Source organism: Octopus sinensis, linkage group LG11 (genome assembly GCF_006345805.1).
Source record: "Octopus sinensis linkage group LG11, ASM634580v1, whole genome shotgun sequence".
NCBI classification, from domain to species: domain Eukaryota; kingdom Metazoa; phylum Mollusca; class Cephalopoda; order Octopoda; family Octopodidae; genus Octopus; species Octopus sinensis.
In genome coordinates, this window is record NC_043007.1 from 55837505 (window position 1) to 55851200 (window position 13696).

The window sequence follows — 13696 nt, forward strand, 5'->3', positions numbered from 1 at the left end:
AAATACATCAAAGGTTCCTTGTATATTACAGTCATTTTCTTTTCTTTATAAACTACATAAGAAAGCATCAGATTATTTAAATCTGGAGCAATTTTTCTACTTAGAAATTTGAACTTTCTGGTTTGAAAATCTCAGTCAGTTTTTGAAAATGTGAAAAAGACTTCGTTGAACCCTTTGACAATGGAGTAAACAAGAATTTACATTGTTACTTTGTCAGTGTTTTCATAATGCTCTTCCATTTCAGTGAGGTTTCATTTGCAAGCTCTTTGTTACATGATTGAAACACATCATTTATGACATTAATACAAAAATGAAAGAGTAACTGACTAGTAATATCAACAACTGCTTCTGTTTAATTTCGAACAATCTCTGGGTTTTTCATAGTTTTCATTCTAGCGTTTTTCTTAAACACGTTTATCATTTTACGTATTCAGAAGATTAAAGGATTTCCCAAATTATTTTAATACTGGACCTTATCAATAGCATTTTTTAACTGATCAAATGTATGACCAAGATAAAACACGTTAAATGTTGCAATTAAACCTTGATCCATTTGTTACGACACTGTAGTTAGAAACATAAACATTAATCTAATATTTGGAGGATGATGTAGACATTGTGGATGACTAGATGCGATTTATTTACGATCAGTAGCACATGAAATATTATACTTTTGCCTTCCTAATATTTTTTAACTTCAGATACAAAGTGATGCGAAAACTAAAGTAGTATCAATAAAGCAACAAGTCAGCTTGGAAGTGTCACTTTTATAAGGCCTTCAATTGCCCCTGGATTTTCGGCATGATGCACAAGCATAAGCTTTAACCTATAGTATTCTGCTACATTACCTCTAAACATTAATGCTAACCAATCTTTAGCTGCTTTAAAACCTGGCATCGGTGATTTTTCTTTGCAATATAGCTTCTTGCCGGCATGAACTTTGGTTTACGTTAACCAGGTTACTGTTTTTTCTTCTATTCAGTATCAGTACACATGTTTGCCATGCACTTTTACATTTTGCCAACCAATTCATTCTTTTTTATTTATGTATAAAACCAGCTATTGCGTGTAGTAAATGTTTTTTCACCATTGTCTTGCTTATATTTAGACGTCATAAGAACAGAAAAGGTTTTAGTACAAAAAACCCAGTTCTCATAGCAATCATTATGCTTAATCGTTGCGCTGGATCAGCTAATCATATTTATAAAAGGCTTTTCCATGTACAGAATAAAGTTGGAAGTTCTTTATTATAGACCAATGTAGATTGCTAGGGAATAAACACTTTTGATATCGTTCAAATATTGTTTTGATTCGGATTGGCTTGGTTTGGCGGCAGCATGGATAAGAGGAGAAGGAAGATGTGCTAACATGCAGGTCTTATCATATGAACATGAACATTCTCGAGCATCATCAATGCTACTCTGCACCACTAAGTTCGAGAGGTTCTGTCAACATGTATCGAAATTGTTGTAATTTAAGGTCGACTGCTGATGAAGGGCATGTCCCACATTGCAAACCGTACGTAAAAATTTTGCAGCTTATTCATGTAACTGCGGTTCCCTCAACAATCATAAACTTTAAGATAAAAAAAATAACTATAAATGAATAACGGATACACCAAAACAACAGAAGTAAACATCAAGAAAGAAAAGGGAAATGAAACAAAGGAAAAGACAAACAAGAAAAATAATCTCAGAAACGTAAACGAGTATTTGCGTTACTAAGTAAATAGCTGGATGAATGCATTGAAGATACATATTAATTTAAGATTTCCAAACATTTACATGTAAATATTTCCATATACATTATGTATGTCGAGCATGGATATTTACATGTTTAATACACAAAGCGAGTCAGGTAGGATGAAACGGTTTGCAAAATGTGGTAAAAACAAAAGATAACACACAGCCATTAGTTTTGCATGCATGCACACACACACATACATACATACATACATACATACATACATACATACATACATACATACATACATACATACATGCATACATACGCACGTATGTACGTACATACATATATGCATTCATATATGCATATATTCCTATGTATATGCATGCATAGATACATATATAAACATATATGAATGTGTGCATGTATACATATATATATATACTTGCATATACATATATACATAAGTAAATGCATATGCATACGCATCTGCACAGACACACGCATACATACATGCATACATACATACATACATATATATATATATATATATATATATATATATATATATATATATATATATATATATATATATATATGTGTGTGTGTGTGTGTGTGTGTGTGTGTGTGCGTGTATCGTGCGTTTTCTCTTTAATGTAACTCTGAATATGGAAGGTTAGCATAATCACAATCATTGAAATATTTAATGATATAAAATATAGTTTTATAATCCGATAACCAGAGATAGTTTTTATTGTTTCTGTAATGTGCAAAGTTACTTAAAGCAATTCCAGTTTGGAAGAGAGAGATAAATAAAAAAACGTATATGCGTGTATGTATATGCCTATGCGTAAATGTGTTTATATTAATTTTATATAAAAACATGCATACACACACACACACACACACACACACACACACACACACACACACACACACACACACAAAGATGCATGCACCCGTTTGATATTTTCTGTTTTGTATATTTTCTATTATTTCCAATTTTGTTTGTATTTGTAATTGTAATACTGAACTTTTTAAACCACATATCTCTCTAGAGATATCTATTCATATATCTTACATCTGCATTATTCACTCGCTTAATCATGCTCTCTCTTTTTCTCTTTCTGTATGCACACACATATTTATATACATAAACACTCATTGACACATGCACACGAATATTTATTTCCCGTCGAGGATAAGATGCAGTTGCGTGGAAGGCTGTGGGAACATATTTGCCTCGGCTAATGCTATGCGTTCTGTGCCATCATGGAGAGGACACAGAAGATTTTCCGAAAGTACCTTGCGCAACCGAAGCGAAAACGAGCTGAGAGAAATTAGGGAGAATTAATAATAGTATGATTTTGGACAACAAAAACGAAGCGGTTACATTTAATATTGCTTGGTATCAATTCTTGGCGAACTGAATTTATCATTGGTTTGACTGAAGATAAACAAACATCCAACGATTATTGCTACCCACAGTGAACGAGAGAGGGAGACAGGAGTGAGAAGAGTGAGTGAGAAAGAGAGAGAGAGAGAGGGGGGGAGCAAAGACGTAGACGGAGAATGGGAGATATAAGGATAAAGAAATCGCATTAACATGCCATTAAAGGAAAACGGTTTTTCTTATACTGTAATATTCCATGCATTATGTTATAATATACTGAAATGTACCATTTCAGTCAAAACTGCTGGTAGAAATTAAATACACAGGGCAGAGGTAAACGACTGTCTTCTATACTGTCACTCATATACATAAACACACAGTGTTGGCCATCTGCAGAGAACCTTAACATGATAACACTGCTTCACGTGCCAAGTAATTGCTATGACTGTTTCAGTTTACCAGATTTCAAACACTATTTTTTGAACCGCCTGAGACTATAAAGGAGGCCCCTGCCCAATATCTACGCACTGAGAACACGTAACGCTGATGTTGCACAGTTTTTTCAAAAGAAAGATAAATACGTATTGTAACATTTATGCTAGTTCAATGAAATTTCATTGAAATGCGAATTGAAACTATATCACAAAGATCATTTGCAGGAGTCGTACCACATTTTTGATAGCATTTGGAGTATTTCATAAAACCAGATCCACCTTTATTGGGTAAACATCTAAACTATCATCACCCCTTTAGTAGTAGTAGCAGCAGAAACAATAAAACCAGAATCATCTGTAAAACCGCTATATTGTTGATATTGTATCTAGATATTATGAATAAATTATTCAGTTTAGTAATGCAGTAAATTATGAACAACATAATTAGTGAATACGTTTTCAATGAAGAAATTAATAGGCATTTGTGTAAAATTATAATGATGCTTAGCTTTACACACACGATTATATGCATACATATTCTCACACACACATTATTTCTGCTCTTTGTGTGTGTGTGTGTGTGTGTTTGTGTGTGTGTGTATAAAGCGTTGAGACTTTCATCATCATCATCATCATCATCATCTTTGCTGTAATCGTCCTTCTTGCCATTCTCGACGCCATCCTCATTTGTATGAGCAAGACCGCTACCATCCCTCATCTTATGATTACTGCTTCTCTGTATTGCTATGCCTGTGTGTGAGGGTCTGTGTGTATATACCATTCTTAGTAATATATATATATATATATATATAAAACCAGGGACCTGTCGTCAGAGTAGGCAAAATAGGAAGTCCCTGTCAAGACTAAAACTATAAATAATAATTGTTAAATATAAAAAGTAAATTATTAAATTATTTCTTCTTCATTGTAAAATTACAAATTTCATGTCAGGAATTAAGTTTTTAATTCAGTTGTATTATTTTGTTATGAAGAAGATATTTTGCTGCCTTCAATTTATTATGTATCAACCTATTAAACTTACTTTGTACGTATTCACTTCCAGAATGAATGAAATACGGATTCGTTAAGGCATAATAATTTCTACCTTTGTTTTGCATCATTATTAGCGAATGGGTTGTGCGTCTGTGTGGCATTATATGTGTGGTTGCCTTCAATGATTGAACTACTTTTATAAGCAACGACGACAACAACAACAACAACAACAACAACAACTACTACTACTACTACTACTACTACTACTACTACTACTACTACTACTACCACCACCACCACCACCACCACCACCACCACCACCACCACCACCACCACCACTACTACTACTACTACTACTACTACTACTACTACTACTACTACTACCACTACTACTTCTGCTGCTGCTGCTGCTAATGTAGTTGTGGTGGTAATTATTATTATGAGTGGACCCGTTCTTAATGCTCCCCTTTGGTTTTGATGCTATATAAGTAATTATTTAGAAAAATAATCATTTGATGTGCATTTATGGAAGATCATTTGAGCAGGAAACTTCTTCCGAGTGCCTTGGTAGGTTTTTAGAGTTGCTTGGTTTATCATGGGGCATTATCCAAATAACAGCTCTTCCTGTTGTAAAAATCCTCTCCGCCAATATTAAAATGGCTAGGCGTTATTTAACTGCAGCAAGCGTGAAATAAAATTACCCGTTGATGTTGATGGAGTTAAGAGAAAGAAGCGTAGGATGCAAATTGCTTAATTGATGTTTCATCACTAAACATGATTTATCGTCTCTCCTCCTTTCCCAACTTTTATGATTCTCACAAAATTGCAGATGAACCTTCATTATTTTATTGGAAGTCTTGATAATAGTAGGAAGCCTTTTTACAATTATTGCTCAATATCTTAGTGCTACATTTTCCCATTCTAAACAGTGCTTCTAAGGCACTGCTTTTGTGATTGCATGATACTGCTAGATGTAAATAGGGATGCCCACAAAGACGTTGAATCCTACTTTCAGTTTAAATAAATAAGGTCTACTTAAAGACTTGTATTCACAATTCTGCTCAAATCGAGACAAAGCTTTCAGGACAGCGTCAGCAGTAATGTACATTGGTATTTTCCTCAACGTGATTCCTTTGTCACATAATGCAATAATTTGAAAGGTTTTGTTTCAATTGAGAATTCCATGTATGATACAACATCGGAAATGTTTATGGATGAACGATGAAACAATATTTTATCATTTATCTTTCATCACGGTACGTAATAGTCATTAACTTTGTACCAAACATCTGATGATGCATAATTACACTTTATCATTATATCAAAACATTTAGAATAAAAACTAATTTCGACTTCGTATTCAAATTTTTGATCAGAATAGTGTGTGTTTGTACACACACACACACACACACATAAGTTATATGTCGCGCGCGCACATAGACACACACACATATACACACACTCATACACGCACACAGACACATATAAATTATACATTACTTATACAGGATGTAAAGCTCATATGTATTTTTTCCCCTACCATCACAACTCTGAAGAAGCTCTCTGTTGGAAACCTCGGTAACTCCACTTCTTACGACTATATAGCTTTATCCTTTGCTACGTTTTCATGTATAATAGGCACACGATACACACTCACATATACATATATCTGCAAGCTGTACGGTATGTTAAAACTAATTTAATGTTTTTATATATAATATATACAGTCAAAAGCCAGGTAGTGGTATTAATCCAAGAGATGGATTAAGCAGACAAAATAAACGCTATCTTGTCCTACACTTTTATGATTGATCATTTCACATGTTTGGACTTCTACAGTACTTTATCGATCTCAAAAAGAGGAAAGGCAACACCGACCTTGGAAGAACTCAGAGCTAGAGATTCGGAACAAATTACCACAGGCATCTTGACATATACTTTAGTAACACTGCATACAGTATGTCTAAAGGAAATGATGGGTTTGACTACAGCCTGAACGTCTTTGATCATATATTTGCTGAATAATATATGACACTGGGCCAAACAATAGCAATAGCAACAACAACAACAACAACAATTTACCTAGAGTTAGTTAAATATCTATCGTGCAGTTGGCGGCAAGCTGGTAGAATCGTTACTGAGTTGAACAATATACTTAGTGGCATTTCTTCCAACTTAACGTTTTGACTTCAAATACCGTTGGGATCGACTTTGCCTTTCGGGGTCGATAAAATAAATACCAGTTGAGTACTGAGGATGACGTACTCGACTTATACCCTCCCATCAAATTGCTGATCTTATGCCAAAAGTTGAAACTAAATAGCTGTCGTGCAGGTGACAAGATATGAACGTATCAGCATAGTCAAATATAACTGAGTCTGACTGTCTATGTCTCTTTGGGAGAGGAAGTTACTTTGAATAATCACTAGCACATTCCAAATGTTTCTTGGTAACAACAGTTGAGGAATACACAGAATATTACAGACTCAGGATATATTTACAAGCTGCTTTATTAGACATAATTATCGACAAGGTTGAGGTAAAAATTATATTTTTATGTAATTCATATTTTTTTTTATTACAAAGAAAATAAAATTTTCTGTTAATAAATGGAAAATACCAGTTTCTGATATCTTGATTCCTAAAAATTACCGTCCCCTAAAATATTAAACAAGAATAATACAAGTATCAAAATATATGGAGAAAAATAAACCGAAGAATATTTTTGGGTTATATAATCATGCAAAAATACTTATAAGCACATGCACACATTTGTAAGCGAACACACACTAAAACAAAAAGAAAGAGACAAAGGGAAGTAGTGGAGAGAGAGAGAGAGAGAGAGAGAGAGAGAGAGAGAGAGAGAGCAGATGGAAGAGATATGAGAGAGATATATGAAAATAAGAATCGAGTCAAAGGTAGAGAGAATAAAAATGAAAATGAAAAGCAAATAGCATGAATATTGCTTATTTTAGTCTGTGCCAAATTGCAAATGTAGTACATATGTAGTGCACTTTTGCATGACCACAGACGTAGTCTTACACCATCCACTGACTATAAAAATATCTCAACTTCCACAGCTTACATGTAAAGGTCATTGTAAGAAACTTCCGCCATGTATAGCTGTTTTTATTTCATATTTTTACTTCACTGTTTCTTTTGCTCCCTCTCCTTTCTCTTTGATGCACATTATGATACACACGCGCACAGCCACACATATAAATATATGTGTGTGTGTGTGTATGTGTATATATATATGTATATATATACATACACACACATGAATGCATACATGTGTATGAATAAAAGCATGTAATATTGATGTATATGCATAAATGTTCTTCTGTATATACGTATGTTATACACACACACTCGCACACAAATCCACGCGGACATATATAATATAAAGAGTAAAAGCTGTTGAGAAAACTCCATTGCAGTAATAACTGCAGCTAATTTTAGTTTAGTCAATGCCAACTTGTAATAAGGTAATACACAATAGACCCAAAAAGACTGAAAATAATCTGTTATATTCAGGCTATGTTCATTTACCTTGTTGGCTACTTTCGCTTTCTAAATATTGTCTTTTGTTTTCTTTTTGCAGTTCATTATCACAGGCATATTAGGTGTGTGTTCCACACGAAGGAAATCCCCATACTTGGTAAGATTGCAAATTTATCTATATTCTTTCTCTCTCTCTCTCCCTCCCCTTCCATGTGTATACATGTATGTGCGTGTGAGTGTGTGTATTGTGTTTGGTAACATGTATGTTCATGTGTAAACACACACAGGCTTTGTATGTATGCGTGTCTACGTGTCACAGTGTGCGCAAGTGCGAATGTAAGCTAAATGCGTATAAAAGTTTTTGTCCAGAAATTTACAAGTGCCCTTTTTCTTCTTCTTCTTCTTCTTCTTCTTCTTCTTCTTCTTCTTCTTCTTCTTCTTCTTCTTCTTCTTCTTCTTCTTCTTCTTCTTCTTCTTCTTCTTCTTCTTCTTCTTCTTCTTCTTCTTCTTCTTCTTCTTCTTCTTCTTCTTCTTCTTCTTCTTCTTATTATTATTATTGGTGTTGCTATTACTTCTATTATAACTTTTTAAACATATTTTTATTCATTTTACTAATACTCCTATTCCTATAATAGAATATGCTTAAAGCAGGTCTTGTGTTTCATATATATATATATATATATATATATATATATATATATATATATATATGTATGTATAATTGAGATTCAGTTGAATTAGTTAAGTTGAAGCACCAGCAGCTGAAGGAAACGAATATTTAAAACTGATATTGCACTCTGCTATTTTTATACATCACTGCTTAGCGTTGTCACCCCTTATTGTTCAGTTATGTGGAGCCGCTTGAAATGGTGGAACTGCATCACTACTTGATATCCTGTTACTTATTTTTATTTTTATATATATATATATAATATATATATATATATATGAATTACAGGATGGCAGTGCAAAGCAGTGATATATATATATATATATATATATATATATATATATATATAAATACAGGCTTTGTACTTGTTCAAATATGCTTGAGGCATATTTGAACCAGTTAGAAAGCTATTCACTGTATTTTGTCACGGAAACAATTTCTTGCCGTAGGCAAATCGGTGAAGATACACTGAGTCAGTACAGTGCACTCCATAACCAAACTGTTGGATGCATGCATTTCAGTGTGGTTATCACCTCTTCTGTAGCAGAGACCAGAAAAATAGACGCTGTGAACTAACACGTGACACGGGTCCCTCTTATGGTATAACATTATCAACGATTGCTTGACAAAATTAAAAAAAATGATAATCTGATTCTTAGGTCCTATTATTTTATAATTATATAATTATGGCGTTATATATCAATATTTGTTAAAATGTACTAATAATTGAAACAGCTATAGGAGATGAATATTTGATATTGTAGCTTGTCTTATTTCATCCATTATAACCTGTTGCACAGTATGAGCAAGAACATGCTTGGAAATGCATTTAACATGTGAAATTTCGGAAGTCTGATGTGACGTAATAAGCTGAACTTTTATTCTTTTATTGCTTTTTCTGGGTAGTACATTGAGTTCTTGAGCATAACACTTCATCTCTCGTTGCTCTGCGATCACTTCGACACCTGACGCGTGGTACACCGTGCTCCTTTCAGGCAACGTCAATTTGATGGAGAGAGTGAGCTACTGTGAAGCACGAGTATGCTCATAATTCGTCTTCGACGGGAGAGTCCATCATATACATACATATATATATATATATATATATATATATATATACGGCAAAAAGAAAATGGAGGGGATACAAAAATGACATACATCAGCGAGTAGACATTCTATTATGTCTATTTATTCCAAAACAGAAGGGAGTATTATAAGAATACATACACATGCATATATATGTGCTACACACATATATACTAGTAATACATAAAAGTGTAAAATATTAAATGATCAGTTCCTTACGTCCGTTTCTGCCAAGAGGTACTATCCCTTAGTTGGTTGGCTTCCCAAACTCTAACTCTCACGAATATATATATATATATATATATATATTATATATATATATATATATATATATATAATATATCTTTGTCTGCCTCTAATTTGCAGATATATAATTCATCATATGTTTAATCAAGTTCCGTTACTTTCTCGTCCTCTCTTGTTCTCCCCCTCGTCTCTCTCTCTCGCTCTCTCTCTCGCTCTCGCTCTCTGCATTGATTTTGCTATTTTTCGTTTTGATCTTTTTTCGTTTCATTACCAGCTTTCTTTCTGTTTCTTTCTCCTACCCTTCTCCATTCCTAGTTTCTCCAACACTATTATTATCTTGTTAACTTTGGTTTTGTGTCACCTTAAATAAAGGGACATACCCTAAACGTAGCTAGATATCTGATCTAGTCTGTTTTGTTCTCTATCGTCTTTTTTTTATATTATTAATGTTATTAATTTGTACCGTACAAGGAAGGGATAGCGGTAGAAATGAGATGTTTTTAACTCTTGAAAATATATATTAGTAATAATCCTTATTAATTCTCCCTTCACCACTTATGTGGCTATTCTCGCACCCACCACCATTTTTCACTTGGCTTCATCTTAAAGAATGTCGGTTTCAAATTAAGCACTTGTATTGTCGAAAGAAAAAAGAAGAAAAAAAATTGAAGCAAAATGAAAACTGGGCAGCTTTCTCATATTTTGGCAGTAATTAAATATTTATTTATAGAGCAATACTTTAAATTTGTTCCAAGTGAGTTTTTCTTGATACAGGTTTCTTTAAAATGCTACACGAACTCATCTAACTAGTTTATTCAGAAAATATCTTTCTATTTATACATACTCTCTTTCTCTCTCTCTCTCTCACACACACACATATACGCACACACAAACACACATAATCACTCACAACATGCACACACACACACACACACACACACACACATATATATATATATATATATATATATATATATGTGTGTGTGTGTGTGTGTGTGTATATATATTTTCCTGTAGAGATTCTTGTAAACACATGTATAGATGTGGCAGTGAGGGTTATAAACTGTTGCCAAGAAAATTTTAAAACTCTGGTTCAGTTTCTGGGGTCATTTACGCAGATAAAAACTGTAAAGAAATTTTGGCTTTATGCATATCTTTAGAAGACAATTGCATCGCTTTCATTTGTAAAGTAGCATAGCATATTATATCAGAAAATGGAAATAAAAGAAGAATCTGGTAAATTCATTTGCACTAAACAGATAAAAGATGATACATCAATCTGTCCTAAGTTACATTGTCAGAAGACCTGAAATATTTTCTTCATAGTTGGGTGAACAACTTGTAAGATAAATCGAATGTAATCTAATCTGAGTTTCAGGATAGAGATAAACCTTCTGTCGAATAGTGTATCGTTTACTCCACACGACACTACCAAATGGATCCAACAAGTGATAAATATAAAATGAAGATTTCTACCCAGATAATTTTCAAAACACCACCAGAAAATTTGAACACATGATCCTTGTTCAAATACTCTAATACTTCATCCATTATACTATTTCACCTCAACTGAACATCTTAAGTAATGCAGAATTAAATGTAAAGAGAATAGATACATAGAACTATATTGCTAAAGGTAAAAATCTATGCTTCATCAGTTGGTCGTTCAATATCCGACCAACGAAGTAATTTCATCTCTATCAACTAATATTGATTACTAACAAAGCTCGAATCCAGGCTTTGTCACAATGTTATGTAAGGCAAGATATATTAGTTTACTTCACTAATGTATGAAACTTTAATGTATTTGCAATTTTCACTTGAGTGACTATAAGGAGGACGGTTCCTAGTTACAAGTTACTTGCTTCAGCAGTTCCTGTAAATATGCAAAACCAGCCATCTGATTCTAATATGCAAAATCACATTCATGTAATATATAAGAAATATAGTAGAATTCTACTAATAAACCGGACATAATGCGCTCTCTGACATTACACAATCATACGTATTAGGTTATTTAAATGAAACACGGAGTGGATATTCGAGGGCAAGTTATTAATGCATAGCTAAATATTTCTATCTATTTCAAAGTTTCTTCCATTTAATCATAAAAGATATAAAGCTGTTATTATTTTTAACACGTTCGTGTACCCTGAAACATGGTAAGACCTTCGCTGCGGTTAACGGTCTCGTCTCGGAAGAGGAATTCTTATAGACATTGTGTTTGAAAACACACCGAGTTGGATTATAAATGAGATCATCAGACTGCTGGGTACATACTTTTGCATCGTCACGCTTTACCAGTTACAGATAGCAAATCTGCTTTTGAAATCTCACTAAGAACTGCCATATGCAGACAGCAAAAGATAACTTTGCTGGCTTGGGCAAAGCTCTGTTAAGCTTAATTAATATATTTAATACAACATATTATTTATGAAAGACAAAAGACAAACCATGGCATATTTCATAAACCAAGTTTACATTATAATGTTGAGCATCCTCTGTTAATTGATAACAGTTGATAAAATAATATTTTTTTAAAGTACAAGATGAACCATGTAAAGAAGTGATGACACAAAGAAATCTAGACTATTTGCATAGTGAATCACAGCATTGATTTTAATGTAATTTGAACTTATAAGAGTGACCATTGAAATAAGTTAGTGTAAAGATTTTATGCGGACTTGCGACTGGTTACAGCATTTAGATATCAAGCAATGAACTATTTACGCTTCAGCGGAATACATTTCAGTTCATTTGTGTTAAGGGTCAGGGCAATGAAGCCTCTTTGTTGATGAGCTGTGATATTTACGAAAGGCAGTTTAATATATTTATATTAGTGTGCCAAACAGCAAATTCTGTATATGTATGTGTGTTAATACGCGCGTGTGTGTATGTGTGTGTGTTTGTTCGTGTTTGTGTGTGTATATGTTTGTACGTATTTGTGTGTGTGTGTGTGTGTGTGTGTGTGTGTGCGCGCGCGCGCTCGTGTGTGTGTAGAAGAAATGAACACACGAGTAACTAAGCCGAGTGGTCAAGAAATTCGCTTCACAAATAAGAGGTACCAGATTCAGTCCTAATGTGTGGAAATATGAGCGTGCATCTTGCACCATAGTTTCAGAATTTAGAAAAAAAGACGCATAGCTTACCAAAGAAGAGCTGTATTTGAGAAGAAATTGGTGCTAATAATCTTGAAATTCCTTTTATCCCACCTATCCAATGACTCCACCATTACCATCAATTACTGCTTCAGTACAGGGTCGAAAGTGTTGGCATGCTCGAATCAGATGATCCTTATCAGTTTTGGTCACAACACTGTTAGTTAGTTAGTTAGTTAGTTAATTTGGCTCAAAAGCAAATAGCAAGGCCATGTAGGGGGACATGGAGTTAAGTACAGGGTGGTGTTCATGTAAAGAGTTCAGGCCACTTGAGGTCCAGGGAGGCTTTGAACAAAGCGGTCGTCGGCATCTTCACCATCTCGTCTGGCAGCTTGTTCCACGGATTCGTAACCCAGCAGGACTACTGATAAACAACTGAAATTACTGGAAGATCTACTATTTTCTGTGAGTAATTTGAATTTCCCTCAAAATGAGTTAAAGAGTTCCAAACCTACAGTTTGGGACAAAAATTTTAGAATCATAAATATCTCCATTTTTTGTGTGAACATTTTGCCGTCACCTCTTC

The 13696-nt window shown here is 33.7% G+C and overlaps 1 protein-coding gene across 2 annotated transcripts in view; it reads left to right on the forward strand.

Moving 5' to 3' along the window:
* The window catches only part of LOC115217408, a 284438-nt gene that overhangs the window by 147504 nt on the left and 123238 nt on the right, over positions 1–13696 (forward strand). For both annotated transcript variants that reach the window (XM_029787099.2, XM_036507506.1), the window contains exon 2: positions 8111–8167. In XM_029787099.2, coding sequence (XP_029642959.1) covers positions 8111–8167 — 57 coding nt within the window. The remainder of the gene's footprint in view (positions 1–8110; positions 8168–13696) is intronic.